The sequence below is a fragment of the Myxine glutinosa genome, chromosome 12 (genome assembly GCF_964187855.1).
Source record: "Myxine glutinosa chromosome 12, kmMyxGlut1.1, whole genome shotgun sequence".
NCBI lineage: Eukaryota > Metazoa > Chordata > Myxini > Myxiniformes > Myxinidae > Myxine > Myxine glutinosa.
The window spans coordinates 57537104-57553923 of NC_136272.1; the positions used below are offsets into that span (position 1 = coordinate 57537104).

The window sequence follows — 16820 nt, forward strand, 5'->3', positions numbered from 1 at the left end:
AAAAGAGGAAAATGCATCAAAATCAAGATGCTTATGAATGCAAAAAGAGGAAAATGCATCAAAATCAAGATACTAATGAATGCAAAAAGAGGAAAATGCATCAAAATCAAGATACTTATGAATGCAAAAAGAGGAAAATGCATCAAAATCAAGATACTTATGAATGCAAAAAGAGGAAAATGCATCAAAATCAAGATACTTATGAATGCAAAAAGAGGAAAATGCATCAAAATCAAGATGCTTATGAATGCAAAAAGAGGAAAATGCATCAAAATCAAGATGCTTATGAATGCAAAAAGAGGAAAATGCATCAAAATCAAGATGCTTATGAATGCAAAAAGAGGAAAATGCATCAAAATCAAGATACTTATGAATGCAAAAAGAGGAAAATGCATCAAAATCAAGATGCTTATGAATGCAAAAAGAGGAAAATGCATCAAAATCAAGATGCTTATGAATGCAAAAAGAGGAAAATGCATCAAAATCAAGATACTTATGAATGCAAAAAGAGGAAAATGCATCAAAATCAAGATACTTATGAATGCAAAAAGAGGAAAATGCATCAAAATCAAGATACTTATGAATGCAAAAAGAGGAAAATGCATCAAAATCAAGATACTTATGAATGCAAAAAGAGGAAAATGCATCAAAATCAAGATACTTATGAATGCAAAAAGAGGAAAATGCATCAAAATCAAGATGCTTATGAATGCAAAAAGAGGAAAATGCATCAAAATCAAGATGCTTATCAATGCAAAAAGAGGAAAATGCATCAAAATCAAGATGCTTATGAATGCAAAAAGAGGAAAATGCATCAAAATCAAGATGCTTATGAATGCAAAAAGAGGAAAATGCATCAAAATCAAGATACTTATGAATGCAAAAAGAGGAAAATGCATCAAAATCAAGATACTTATGAATGCAAAAAGAGGAAAATGCATCAAAATCAAGATACTTATGAATGCAAAAAGAGGAAAATGCATCAAAATCAAGATACTTATGAATGCAAAAAGAGGAAAATGCATCAAAATCAAGATACTTATGAATGCAAAAAGAGGAAAATGCATCAAAATCAAGATACTTATGAATGCAAAAAGAGGAAAATGCATCAAAATCAAGATGCTTATGAATGCAAAAAGAGGAAAATGCATCAAAATCAAGATGCTTATGAATGCAAAAAGAGGAAAATGCATCAAAATCAAGATGCTTATGAATGCAAAAAGAGGAAAATGCATCAAAATCAAGATACTTATGAATGCAAAAAGAGGAAAATGCATCAAAATCAAGATACTTATGAATGCAAAAAGAGGAAAATGCATCAAAATCAAGATACTTATGAATGCAAAAAGAGGAAAATGCATCAAAATCAAGATGCTTATGAATGCAAAAAGAGGAAAATGCATCAAAATCAAGATGCTTATGAATGCAAAAAGAGGAAAATGCATCAAAATCAAGATGCTTATCAATGCAAAAAGAGGAAAATGCATCAAAATCAAGATGCTTATGAATGCAAAAAGAGGAAAATGCATCAAAATCAAGATGCTTATGAATGCAAAAAGAGGAAAATGCATCAAAATCAAGATACTTATGAATGCAAAAAGAGGAAAATGCATCAAAATCAAGATACTTATGAATGCAAAAAGAGGAAAATGCATCAAAATCAAGATACTTATGAATGCAAAAAGAGGAAAATGCATCAAAATCAAGATACTTATGAATGCAAAAAGAGGAAAATGCATCAAAATCAAGATACTTATGAATGCAAAAAGAGGAAAATGCATCAAAATCAAGATACTTATGAATGCAAAAAGAGGAAAATGCATCAAAATCAAGATGCTTATGAATGCAAAAAGAGGAAAATGCATCAAAATCAAGATGCTTATGAATGCAAAAAGAGGAAAATGCATCAAAATCAAGATGCTTATCAATGCAAAAAGAGGAAAATGCATCAAAATCAAGATGCTTATGAATGCAAAAAGAGGAAAATGCATCAAAATCAAGATACTTATGAATGCAAAAAGAGGAAAATGCATCAAAATCAAGATGCTTATGAATGCAAAAAGAGGAAAATGCATCAAAATCAAGATGCTTATGAATGCAAAAAGAGGAAAATGCATCAAAATCAAGATGCTTATCAATGCAAAAAGAGGAAAATGCATCAAAATCAAGATGCTTATGAATGCAAAAAGAGGAAAATGCATCAAAATCAAGATGCTTATGAATGCAAAAAGAGGAAAATGCATCAAAATCAAGATACTTATGAATGCAAAAAGAGGAAAATGCATCAAAATCAAGATACTTATGAATGCAAAAAGAGGAAAATGCATCTAAATCAAGATACTTATGAATGCAAAAAGAGGAAAATGCATCAAAATCAAGATACTTATGAATGCAAAAAGAGGAAAATGCATCAAAATCAAGATACTTATGAATGCAAAAAGAGGAAAATGCATCAAAATCAAGATACTTATGAATGCAAAAAGAGGAAAATGCATCAAAATCAAGATGCTTATGAATGCAAAAAGAGGAAAATGCATCAAAATCAAGATGCTTATGAATGCAAAAAGAGGAAAATGCATCAAAATCAAGATACTTATGAATGCAAAAAGAGGAAAATGCATCAAAATCAAGATACTTATGAATGCAAAAAGAGGAAAATGCATCAAAATCAAGATACTTATGAATGCAAAAAGAGGAAAATGCATCAAAATCAAGATACTTATGAATGCAAAAAGAGGAAAATGCATCAAAATCAAGATACTTATGAATGCAAAAAGAGGAAAATGCATCAAAATCAAGATACTTATGAATGCAAAAAGAGGAAAATGCATCAAAATCAAGATGCTTATGAATGCAAAAAGAGGAAAATGCATCAAAATCAAGATGCTTATGAATGCAAAAAGAGGAAAATGCATCAAAATCAAGATGCTTATGAATGCAAAAAGAGGAAAATGCATCAAAATCAAGATGCTATGAATGCAAAAAGAGGAAAATGCATCAAAATCAAGATGCTTATGAATGCAAAAAGAGGAAAATGCATCAAAATCAAGATACTTATGAATGCAAAAAGAGGAAAATGCATCAAAATCAAGATGCTTATGAATGCAAAAAGAGGAAAATGCATCAAAATCAAGATGCTTATGAATGCAAAAAGAGGAAAATGCATCAAAATCAAGATGCTTATGAATGCAAAAAGAGGAAAATGCATCAAAATCAAGATACTTATGAATGCAAAAAGAGGAAAATGCATCAAAATCAAGATGCTTATGAATGCAAAAAGAGGAAAATGCAAATGCAAAAAGAGGAAAATGCATCAAAATCAAGATGCTTATGAATGCAAAAAGAGGAAAATGCATCAAAATCAAGATGCTTATGAATGCAAAAAGAGGAAAATGCATCAAAATCAAGATGCTTATGAATGCAAAAAGAGGAAAATGCATCAAAATCAAGATGCTTATGAATGCAAAAAGAGGAAAATGCATCAAAATCAAGATGCTTATGAATGCAAAAAGAGGAAAATGCATCAAAATCAAGATGCTTATGAATGCAAAAAGAGGAAAATGCAAAAACACAGGTTTGATGCAAAAAAACGAGTAATTATTATTCAATATTTTAAACTCAAGTCGAACTATTCAGTGATCGTAAGAAGGTCAATGCGTTTAAAAATGCAAAAGCAGCCATGGCAACGCAGTTATAAGGTGCACGATGAATGGTGGGACTCGATTCATTTGGATTGTGGAGGTAAGAGAGTGATTATTAAACCATCAAGGTAAGGTCCCCAAGGTAAGGTGATCGTTTGATTGTGTGACAAGGACACAACATGCATGATGATCAAACAGCAGCATTGCACAAGTGCATGATTCGAGTGTATGACGAGTATATGATTCACCGATTCAACAACCACAACAACTCAGGTTCCTGGAAGCCATACTTACTGCAGCCGTCCTTCCGGGGAAGTTAAAGAATGCATCCGGACCCTGTCGTTGGGTCATCTGCGTTAGAACCGTTAGGAGCTTGACCGCATGATTGGGCTGCAAATGGAAAAGCACAGATGATGGATGCAGGAGACATCGTATGCGGCACAAGGAACAACGAAGGACACAGATGACAAATGACAAATGACACAACAGCTGAACTACGGAAGAGCGGGCAAAGTCAAACATGTGTCCGTGAAGCCATCTTATTGTAACAGAGGTTATATTTGAGTTCCGCCCTTTGCCAATCCACCCACTCACTGCTCCATAAACAAGACTTTTAAACATTCAAAGTAAAATATTAAATGCATTCCACTTGTTCCTTTAATTGAAGTTTACACCAACAGAGTGAATAATAACACCAAAAGGTGAGAAGTGCTTTTCTGACCATCATGACAAATGTTACACAATCCTTAACTCAACTGGAAACACAACAAGCTCCGACACACAGCAATCAAAATGGCACCTGTCCGCTGATGCTTGGTTATCTCCACGAGACCTCAATCATTCATAACCTTTCTTTTTAACATTGTGGAGACTCGTTGTGGAGCTAGAACCTCCAACAACGATACATTGTGGAGACTCGTTGTGGAGCTAGGACCTCCAACAACGATACATTGCGGAGACTCGTTGTGGAGCTAGGAACCTCCAACAACGATACATTGTGGAGATAGAACCTCCAACAACGATACATTGTGGAGACTCGTTGTGGAGATACAACCTCCAACAACGATACATTGTGGAGACTCGTTGTGGAGATAGAATAGAACCTCCAACAACGATACATTGTGGAGACTCGTTGTGGAGCTAGGACCTCCAACAACGATAAATTGTGCAGACTCGGTGTGGAGCTAGAACCTCCAACAAGGATGAAAGTCTTCTCGACATGGAGACAAACGTATGTAGAACAACATTCTGCAACTAGTGGGGTCACCCGTGGGAATCCCACTGGCATGGACGTTTGTGACATTTGGACATCTTGATTTAGATGCTGCACATTAAATTTTACAAAATGGTTACTGGCAATTCATCAGATCCAGAAATGGTGTAATGAACACAATTTATTTATTTCACATAATATGTGACCCCTCACTCCTCTCCACCTGACACTCTCCTCTCTCCACCCTCACGCCTCTCCAATCCCACTCCTCCTCACACTCCCCTCCAATACCTCCTCACACTCCTCTCCAATACTTCTTCACACTCCCCTCCAATACCTTCTCACCAATACTTCCTCACACTCCTCTCCAAATCCTCACACTCTCCTCCAATCTCTCCTCACTCTCCAACACCTAGCTCCTCGCTCTGCAACCCCTCGCTCCTCGCTCTCCAACCCCAAGGTCCTCGCTCTCCACCCCCTAGCTCCTCACTCTCCAACCCCAAGCTCCTCGCTCACCAACCCCTCGCTCCTCGCTCTCCAACCCCTAGCTCCTCGCTCTCCAACCCCTCGCTCCTTACTCTCCAACCCCTCGATCCTCACTCTCCAACCCCTCGCTTCTCGCTCTCCAACCTCTAGCTCCTCGTTCTCCAACCCCTCGATCCTCGCTCTCCAAATCCTCGCTTCTCGCTCTCCAACCCCTCGCTCTTCGCTCTCCAACCCCTCGCTCCTCGCTCTCCAACCCCTCGCTCCTCGCTCTCCAACCCCTCGCTCCTCACTCTCCAACCCCTCGCTCCTCACTCTCCAACACCTCGCCCCTCACTCTCCAACACCTCGCTCCTCACTCTGCAACACCTCGCCCCTCACTCTCCAACCCCTCGCTCCTCACTCTCCAACTCCTCGCTCCTCACTCTCCAACCCGTCGCTCCTCTCCAATTTCTCGCTCCTCTCCAACCCCTAGCCCCTCACTCTCCAACCCCGAGCTCCTCACTCCCAACCCCTAGCTCCTAACTCTCCAACCCCTAGCTCCTCACTCTCCAACCCCTAACTCCTCTCCAACCCCTCGCTCCTCTCCAACTCTCCTCATCGTTGTTGCAGCAGCATCCTGTGTGAGTCTGTGATCACGTTCGTCGAGGGTCTCGTTCTCCCGTCTCGTTCTTTTTCTTGCTGCAGTCTCGTGGGGTCACCGGTGGGAATACCACGGGCATGGACGTGTGTGACATTTGGACATCTTGATTTAGATGCTGCACATTAAATTTTACAAAATGGTTACTGGCAATTCATCAGATCCAGAAATGGTGTAATGAACACAATTTATTTATTTCACATAATATGTGACCCCTCACTCCTCTCCACCTGACACTCTCCTCTCTCCACCCTCATGCCTCTCCAATCCTACTCCTCCTCATACTCCCCTCCAATACCTCCTCACACTCCTCCCCAATACTTCCTCACACTCCTCTCCAATCCCCCACACTCCTCTCCAATCCCTCACACTCCTCTCCAATCCCTCACACTCCTCTCCAATCCCTCACACTCCTCTCCAATCCCTCACACTCCTCTCCAATCCCTCACACTCCTCTCCAATCCCTCACACTCCTCTCCAATCGCTCCTCACTCTCTCCAATCGCTCCTTGCTCTCCTCTCCAATCTCTCCTCACTCTCCGCTCCAATCGGCCCTCACTCTCCAACCCCTCGCTCCTCGCTCTCCAACACCTAGCTCCTCGCTCTCCAACACCTAGCTCCTCGCTCTCCAACACCTGGCTCCTCGCTCTCCAACACCTGGCTCCTCGCTCTCCAACACCTGGCTCCTCGCTCTCCAACCCCTGGCTCCTCGCTCTCCAACCCCTGGCTCCTCGCTCTCCAACCCCTGGCTCCTCGCTCTCCAACCCCTGGCTCCTCGCTCTCCAACCCCTGGCTCCTCGCTCTCCAACCCCTGGCTCCTCGCTCTCCAACCCATGCCTCCTCGCTCTCCAACCCCTCGCTCCTCGCTCTCCAACCCCTCGCTCCTCGCTCTCCAACCCCTCGCTCCTCGCTCTCCAACCCCTAACTCCTCGCTCTCCAACCCCTCGCTCCTTACTCTCCAACCCCTCGATCCTCGCTCTCCAACCCCTAGCTCCTCGCTCTCCAACCCCTAGCTCCTCGCTCTCCAACCCCTAACTCCTCGCTCTCCAACCCCTAGCTCCTCGCTCTCCAACCCCTAGCTCCTCGCTCTCCAACCCCTAGCTCCTCGCTCTCCAACCCCTAGCTCCTCGCTCTCCAACCCCTAGCTCCTCACTCTCCAACCCCGAGCTCCTCGCTCTCCAACCCCTCGCTCAACAACTCCTCGCTCTCCAACCCCTCGCTCTCCAACCCCTCGCTCTCCAACCCCTCGCTCTCCAACCCCTCGCTCTCCAACCCCTCGCTCTCCAACCCCTCGCTCTCCAACCCCTTTCTCTCCAACCCCTTGCTCCTCGCTCTCCAACCCCTAGCCCCTCGCTCTCCAACCCCTAGCTCCTCGCTCTCCAACCCCTAACTCCTCGCTCTGCAGCCCCTAAGCTCCTCGCTCTCCAACCCCTCGCTCCTCGCTCTCCAACTCCTCGCTCCTCACTCTCCAACTCCTCGCTCCTCACTCTCCAACTCCTCACTGCTCACTCTCCAACTCCTCACTGCTCACTCTCCAACTCCTCTCTCCTCACTCTCCAACTCCTCACTGCTCACTCTCCAACTCCTCGCTCCTCACTCTCCAACTCCTCGCTCCTCACTCTCCAACTCCTCGCTCCTCACTCTCCAACCCTCGCTCCTCGCTCTCCAACCCCTAGCCCCTCACTCTCCAACCCCTAGCTCCTCACTATCCAACTCCTCGCTCTCCAACCCATCGCTCCTCACTCTCCAACCCCTCACTCCTCTCCAATTTCTCGCTCCTCTCCAACCCCTAGCCCCTCACTCTCCCACCCCTAGCTCCTCACTCCCCAACCCCTAGCTCCTCACTCTCCAACCCCTAGCTCCTCACTCTCCAACCCCTAGCTCCTCACTCTCCAACCCCTAACTCCTCTCCAACCCCTAACTCATCTCCAACCCCTCGCTCCTCAGTCCTCTCCAACCCCTAACTCCTCTCCAACCCCTCGCTCCTCAGTCCTCTTCAACCCTCCTCAAAAATCGTGAGGGTGACTCAATGAATGGGCTTTAGTTTACAGGCCTTTGAGAATTCATTTCGTTCGATAAACGGAAACTTTCATGGGATTTTCTTCCCGTTTTTTTCAACCGAGTCTAACAATATGTTAGCGACTGTTAAAAATGAAATGATATGTCGAATTTGAGTTGAAATAAACCTGTGTGAGAGAGAAAGACAGCACGGGCCTAACTAAACAGGCCTCAAAGCTATTCGAGGTAATAAAATGGTGGATATTTGTTTACATGAAGCCTCTCCAAGAATGGGTGGAGCTACTCTGTAAACAGAGTAAGCCACACCCCCGGACAGACAGACAGAATCACCGTAGCCTATTATAATATAGATATCATTACATGATGAGGCACCGGTGGCGATCGTTAAGAGTCCACGGTAGGAGCTGAATCATGCAGCAGAGCAAAGTATCTCCTTTCTGCAATACGTACCCAGACACCCTCTTTGCCATGCAGCATGCTGAAGAGCAGTTTGAGCTCTCGCACTGTGATGCTATAGCCAGCCAAGACTCCCAACATGTCCACCAGGAGATCTGCAAGGCACGGTGAGAACAAAAAGAATAACATTCCGTGACCTCATAGCAAACACCGGCACCAACATAATCATGCAGAGCACGCAACTGCTCAATGTTGTCATGGCCTTTGTGAGCTCCATTAAAATAATCACTCTCACATCTTGCACTGTAATTAAACTGACAAAAAGTGAGCTCAGTGTCACCGTGGAAACGGCGTTACAGACAGAAAGTAATTGAAGTAACTCTGCTCAAATGACAATTACCGCAGAATAGACAGAGGGAGTTAGAGCATAATACGAACTTGTAGGACGCGCTTCAATCCCTTGGCCAAAAACATGCCATGAGAATCATCAAGCAAACTATGCCAAAAATATAAATACAAGCCATTACGTTATGACACACTGCTGCACTTCGACCGAGGCTGCTGCACTACAACCAGGGCCGCTGCACACAACCCAGGCTGCAGCAAATCAACTGTGGCAGCTGCACATCAACCAGGGATGCTGTAAATCACCAGGGCTGCTGCAAACAAACCGAAGCTTCTGCACTGAAACATGGGCTGCTGCAAATCAACAGAGGCTGCTGCACACAAATTATGCAGCTGCAACGCAACAGGGGATGCTGCACTTAAAGAGGGGATGCTGCACCTCAGGAGGATTTGCTGCACTTTAAGAGGGCTGCTTCACATAAACCGACACTACTGCACAAGAGGTTGCTGCACAACAATCAGGGCTGCTGCACTTCAAACGAGGATGCTGCAAATCAACCGGGCCTGCTGCACATATTAGGGGATGATGCACATCAACGAATGCGGATGCACAATTGCGTCTGCTGCACCTCAAAATGGGCTGCTGCACCAAAACCAAGACGTCTGCAAGCAACCGAGGCCGATGCGCGCCCAGGGCCACTGCACAGCAACCAGGGCCGCTGCACAACAGAGGATGCTGCACTCAACCTGCGCCGCTACATAATCAACCGGGCTGCTGCACTATCACCCAAGGCAGCTGCACCCCAACCGGGCTGCTGCACTATCACCCAGGCCGCTGCACATCAACCTGGCCGATGCACATCAACCAAGGCAGCTGCACATCAACCGAGGATGCTGCAAATCAACCAGGGCTGCTCCACATAAACAAGGGGCTGCTGCACACAACTGAGGCTGCTGCACATCAACATAGGCAGCTGCACTTCAACCGTGGCAGCTACACCTCAACTGGGGATGCTGTAAATCACCAGGGCTGCTGCAAACAAACCGAAGCTTCTGCACATCAACTGGGGCTGCTGCAATTCAACAGAGGCTGCTGCACAACAAATTATGCAGCTGCAACGCAACCAGGGCTGCTGCACTTAAAGAGGGGGCGCTGCACATAAAGAGGATTTGCTGCACTTCGAGGGGTGTTGCACATAAACCGGTGTTGCTGCAAATGTGGCTGCTCAACATCAACCAGGGCTGCTGCACATCAAACGAAGATGCTGCAAATCAACCGTGGCTGCTGCACAAATTAGGGGATGATGCACATCAACGTATGCGATGCACAATTGCGGCTGCTGCATTTCAAAATGGGCTGCTCCACCCAAACCATGACGTCTGCAAGCGGGCCGCTGCGCTAACTCAACCGGGCCGCTGCGAAATATCAACCGGGCCACTGCACAATCACCCAAGGCCGCCGCACAACAACCGAGGCAGCTGCACATCAACCGAGGATGCTGCAAATCAACCAGAGCTGCTGCACTTAAACAAGGGGATGGTGCACAGCAACCGGGGCTGCTGCACAAAACAGAGCCTGCTGCACATAAACCGGGGCTGCTGCACAACCGCCAGCTGCAAAATCTTCACCACCACCCCCCTCCCCCGCCCCCCCGATCCTCCCCTCTCAGCATACAAAGCATTCTTTATGACTCCAGTTGAGCTGGAGGTGTTTGTAGCCCCTTAATATGGTATCGTTCGCAAAGCAACACTTCCCTCCAAGGAAAACCCAAAAGCAAACAAAATTCTGAAAACCATTAATCATGGTCTCATTTGAATGGTAGTTGTTGTTTTTTTTTGCCAATCACAAAGTGTTGAAATATCCCTTGGGTATCGATTTTCGATTTTGCCAGTGACGTCACTGAATGATATCACCTTGGGCCTAATTATCACCTTGAGCCAATTGGCAGTTTACACAGACACACACAGTGCATTTCGAGCTCGGATTCCGATACCGATTCCTCCATCATGAGCAACTATGAAGGTGATCAGTGGGATTTTGAGGGATCTATTGAAGCCATAAATTGTGATGGAAACGCTTTCGGTGGAATTTGACGTCGGCGAATCACATGAAGCTGCATGCGTTAGTGAAGATGGCGGTGATGAAGCTACATGGTGTTCGTGAAGATGGCGGTGATGAAGCTACATGGTGTTCGTGAAGATGGCGGTGATGAAGCTACATGGTGTTCGTGAAGATGGCGGTGATGAAGCTACATGCTAAATGGTGTTCGTGAAGATGGCGGTGATGAAGCTACATGCTACATGGTGTTCGTGAAGATAGCGGTGATGAAGCTAAATGCGAAATGGTGTTCGTGAAGATGGCGGTGATGAAGCTGCATGTTGTTCGTGAAGATGGCGGTGATGAAGCCACATGCTAAATGGTGTTCGTGAAGATGGCGGTGATGAAGCTGCATGTTGTTCGTGAAGATGGCGGTGATGAAGCTGCATGGTGTCGTGAAGATGGCGGTGATGAAGCTGCATGTTGTTTGAGAAGATGACGGTGATGAAGCTGCATGTTGTTCGTGAAGATGGCGGTGATGAAGCTACATGGTGTCGTGAAGATGGCGGTGGTGAAGCTACATGGTGTCGTGAAGCTGGCGGTGATGAAGCTACATGGTGTTCGTGAAGATGGCGGTGATGAAGCTGCATGTTGTTCGTGAAGATGGCGGTGATGAAGCTACATGCTAAATGGTGTTCGTGAAGATGGCGGTCATGAAGCTGCATGTTGTTCGTGAAGATGGCGGTGATGAAGCTGCATGTTGTTCGTGAAGATGGCGGTGATGAAGCTACATGGTGTCGTGAAGATGGCGGTGGTGAAGCTACATGGTGTCGTGAAGATGGCGGAGATGAAGCTGCATGTTGTTCGAGAAGATGGCGGTGATGAAGCTGCATGTTGTTCGTGAAGATGGCGGTGATGAAGCTACATGGTGTCGTGATGATTGCGGTGGTGAAGCTACATGGTGTCGTGAAGATGGCGGTGATGAAGCTACATGGTGTTCGTGAAGATGGCGGTGATGAAGCTACATGGTGTTCGTGAAGATGGCGGTGATGAAACTACATGGTGTTCGTGAAGATGGCGGTGATCACAAAGATTGGTCACATCCAAAAATAACAAAGATTGGTCAGATTAATCAGATTAATTCTCCCAGAATATTGGTCAGATCAATTCCCCAGAATATTGGTCAGATCAATTCCCCAGAATATTGGTCAGATTAATTCCCCCAGAATATTGGTCAGATTAATTCCCCAGAATATTGGTCAGATCAATTCCCCAGAATATTGGTCAGATTAATTCCCCCAGAATATTGGTCAGATTAATTCCCCAGAATATTGGTCAGATTAATTCCCCAGAATATTGGTCAAATTAATTCCCCCAGAATATTGGTCAGATCAATTCCCCAGAATATTGGTCAGATTAATTCCCCCAGAATATTGTTCAGGTTCATTCCCCCAGAATATTGGTCAGATTAATTCCCCCAGAATATTGGTCAGATTAATTCCCCAGAATATTGGTCAGGTTAATTCCCCCAGAATATTGGTCAGATTAATTCCCCCAGAATATTGGTCGGATTAATTCCCCCAGAATATTGTTCAGATTAATTCCCCAGAATATTGATCAGATTAATTCCCCCAGAATATTGTTCAGATTAATTCCCCAGAATATTGGTCAGATCAATTCCCCAGAATATTGGTCAGATTAATTCCCCCAGAATATTGTTCAGGTTCATTCCCCCAGAATATTGGTCAGATTAATTCCCCCAGAATATTGGTCAGATTAATTCCCCAGAATATTGGTCAGGTTAATTCCCCCAGAATATTGGTCAGATTAATTCCCCCAGAATATTGGTCAGGTTAATTCCCCCAGAATATTGGTCCGATTAATTCCCCCAGAATATTGTTCAGATTAATTCCCCCAGAATATTGGTCAGGTTAATTCCCCCAGAATATTGTTCAGATTAATTCCCCAGAATATTGATCAGATTAATTCCCCCAGAATATTGATCAGATTAATTCCCCAGAATATTGATCAGATTAATTCCCCCAGAATATTGATCAGATTAATTCCCCAGAATATTGGTCAGGTTAATTCCCCCAGAATATTGGTCAGGTTAATTCCCCCAGAATATTGATCAGATTAATTCCCCAGAATATTGATCAGATTAATTCCCCCAGAATATTGATCAGATTAATTCCCCAGAATATTGGTCAGGTTAATTCCCCCAGAATATTGGTCAGGTTAATTCCCCCAGAATATTGGTCAGGTTAATTCCCCCAGAATATTGGTCAGGTTAATTCCCCCAGAATATTGGTCAGGTTAATTCCCCCAGAATATTGGTCAGGTTAATTCCCCCAGAATATTGGTCAGATTAATTCCCCAGAATATTGTTCAGATTAATTCCCCAGAATATTGTTCAGGTTAATTCCCCCAGAATATTGGTCCGATTAATTCCCCCAGAATATTGTTCAGATTAATTCCCCCAGAATATTGGTCAGGTTAATTCCCCCAGAATATTGTTCAGATTAATTCCCCAGAATATTGATCAGATTAATTCCCCCAGAATATTGATCAGATTAATTCCCCAGAATATTGATCAGATTAATTCCCCCAGAATATTGATCAGATTAATTCCCCAGAATATTGGTCAGGTTAATTCCCCCAGAATATTGGTCAGGTTAATTCCCCCAGAATATTGATCAGATTAATTCCCCAGAATATTGATCAGATTAATTCCCCCAGAATATTGATCAGATTAATTCCCCAGAATATTGGTCAGGTTAATTCCCCCAGAATATTGGTCAGGTTAATTCCCCAGAATATTGATCAGATTAATTCCCCAGAATATTGATCAGATTAATTCCCCCAGAATATTGATCAGATTAATTCCCCAGAATATTGGTCAGGTTAATTCCCCCAGAATATTGGTCAGGTTAATTTCCCCAGAATATTGGTCAGGTTAATTCCCCCAGAATATTGGTCAGGTTAATTCCCCCAGAATATTGGTCAGGTTAATTCCCCCAGAATATTGGTCTGATTAATTCCCCAGAATATTGGTCAGGTTAATTCCCCCAGAATATTGGTCAGGTTAATTCCCCCAGAATATTGGTCAGGTTAATTCCCCCAGAATATTGATCAGATTAATTCCCCAGAATATTGGTCAGGTTAATTCCCCCAGAATATTGGTCAGGTTAATTCCCCCAGAATATTGGTCAGGTTAATTTCCCCAGAATATTGGTCAGGTTAATTCCCCCAGAATATTGGTCAGGTTAATTCCCCAGAATATTGGTCAGGTTAATTCCCCAGAATATTGGTCAGATTAATTTCCCCAGAATATTGGTCAGGTTAATTCCCCCAGAATATTGGTCAGGTTAATTCCCCCAGAATATTGGTCAGGTTAATTCCCCCAGAATATTGGTCAGGTTAATTCCCCAGAATATTGGTCAGATTAATTCCCCAGAATATTGATCAGATTAATTCCCCAGAATATTGGTCAGGTTAATTCCCCCAGAATATTGGTCAGGTTAATTCCCCCAGAATATTGGTCAGGTTAATTCCCCAGAATATTGGTCAGATTAATTCCCCAGAATATTGATCAGATTAATTCCCCAGAATATTGGTCAGGTTAATTCCCCCAGAATATTGGTCAGGTTAATTCCCCCAGAATATTGGTCAGGTTAATTCCCCAGAATATTGATCAGATTAATTCCCCAGAATATTGGTCAGGTTAATTCCCCCAGAATATTGGTCAGGTTAATTCCCCAGAATATTGGTCAGATTAATTCCCCAGAATATTGATCAGATTAATTCCCCAGAATATTGGTCAGGTTAATTCCCCCAGAATATTGGTCAGGTTAATTCCCCCAGAATATTGGTCAGGTTAATTCCCCAGAATATTGGTCAGATTAATTCCCCAGAATATTGATCAGATTAATTCCCCAGAATATTGGTCAGGTTAATTCCCCCAGAATATTGGTCAGGTTAATTCCCCCAGAATATTGGTCAGGTTAATTCCCCAGAATATTGGTCAGATTAATTCTCCCAGAATATTGATCAGGTTAATTCCCCCAGAATATTGGTCAGGTTAATTCCCCCAGAATATTGGTCCAGTTAATGAAACTGATCAATGCACAAAGGTCCTTGAAGAAGATATTGTGTGCCAAGAATGGAATTTGTCAATCGCGCTGTATTTTATATGTTGGTTCAAAGAATGTGTGTGGGAAGGCTACGAATGACTGCCTGTGACTTCCAGCATCATGTTGAACATCCATTTTATGAAAAGTCCCATCTGGTTCTGTACTCACCTTGCGCCATCAACTGAGCAGAGCCAAAACGCACCCCCCAAAATCTCCCAATCACCACTTTTACGGAAAAGGAAATGATTAAATTAAAATACGGGACTAAAGCCACCTTTTGTGGAACATGACGATGTGAATCCTTCTGTTCAAGCTGTACCCTCACCAAGTATCGAAGCTCATTATATGCAGGTAAAATAGAACGCGCAGGGAAGTGAGGTCGGACGAGGGGAGAATGAAAGGAAAAGTGATGACGGGTTATTGGTGAACCCAAGCAGCAACAGGTACACGATTACCTGCAATCATGTCGTCAGCGTTCACCAGGCGGTGCAAGACCAGCTCGATGAGGCCGACCTCAGTACAAGCCTGCAGGTTCCGCATGCTCTTCCGCAGGATGGCGGTAAACATGCTCCACACCTCTGCCTGGCAAGTGCAGTCACAATGTTGAAGTAGCTCCACCATACAGCTCACCGCTTCTGCCTCTTGAATAATAAAGTTTATCTCGAGGTCAAATTCACCACCAACCAGCTGTGGAGAGAGGGGTACACGTCGAGCTGTGATAACAGGTATTTCCAGGTCGGTCCGCATTCGTTTAACGAACGAGCAGAGCCCGTACAGGTCGAGCATGAATTCCCATTTCCAATTCCCATACAATCTCAGCAGATTGACGGATTAACAACTGCAGAGAAAAGATCAGGGAAATCTGTTATGGTCAACAATGCACAGCATAAAGGAAAGGCCTCAACACTGCTGGGGAAGTGCAGAAAACATATTCAAGATGGTTGCCTCTCCTATTCCAGGGACCAAGAGGGAAGGTGAATGTGACGTTGAGGTAAATTAAATGAAATTATATGCATATCAAACGAAGTTGGAGTAATAGGTATTGGCACAAGTAGAGTCTGATGAGGATTCGTGTAAAATACCACCTTGTACGGAAAACAGAGGGAGTATATTCAGAGATATCACTGAGTTTTACAAAAATTACAATCAAGTGAATGGACAATGAAAAAAAAAATCAACATAGTAGATGGAATTTGACCTTAATCACAACATTGTGAGCATTGTACTCAGGTGGGTACCACCAAAGGGCCAACCCAGCAGTGGGTACCAGCAAAGGGCAAACCGAGCAGTGGGTACCAGCAAAAGGCAAACCGAGCAGTGGGTACCAGCAAAGGGCAAACCGAGCAGTGGGTACCAGCAAAGGGCAAACCGAGCAGTGGGTACCAGCAAAAGGCAAACCGAGCAGTGGGTACCAGCAAAGGGCAAACCGAGCAGTGGGTACCAGCAAAGGGCAAACCGAGCAGTGGATACCAGCAAAAGGCAAACCGAGCAGTGGGTACCAGCAAAAGGCAAACCGAGCAGTGGGTACCAGCAAAGGGCAAACCGAGCAGTGGGTACCAGCAAAGGGCAAACCGAGCAGTAGGTACCAGCAAAGGGCAAACCGAGCAGTGGGTACCACCAAAGGGCAAACCGAGCAGTGGGTACCACCAAAGGGCCAACCCAGCAGTGGGTACCAGCAAAGGGCCAACCCAACAGTGGGTACCACCAAAGGGCCAAACTGAGCAGTGGGTACCAGCAAAGGGCAAACCGAGCAGTGGGTACCAGCAAAGGGCAAACCGAGCAGTGGGTACCAGCAAAGGGCAAACCGAGCAGTGGGTACCAGCAAAGGGCAAACCGAGCAGTGGGTACCAGCAAAGGGCAAACCGAGCAATGGGTACCAGCAAAGGGCAAACCGAGCAGTGGGTACCAGCAAA

At 44.3% G+C, this 16820-nt stretch overlaps 1 protein-coding gene across 1 annotated transcript in view; it reads right to left on the reverse strand.

Annotated features, from left to right (window-relative positions):
• LOC137437425 (neurobeachin) overlaps positions 1-16820 on the reverse strand; it is a 677671-nt gene that overhangs the window by 509888 nt on the left and 150963 nt on the right. The window contains exons 2-4 of the mRNA XM_078766839.1: positions 15363-15594; positions 8446-8546; positions 3936-4031 (exon numbers count right to left, since the gene is read on the reverse strand). Of these exons, the coding sequence (XP_078622965.1) occupies positions 3936-4031; positions 8446-8546; positions 15363-15594 (429 nt within the window). The remainder of the gene's footprint in view (positions 1-3935; positions 4032-8445; positions 8547-15362; positions 15595-16820) is intronic.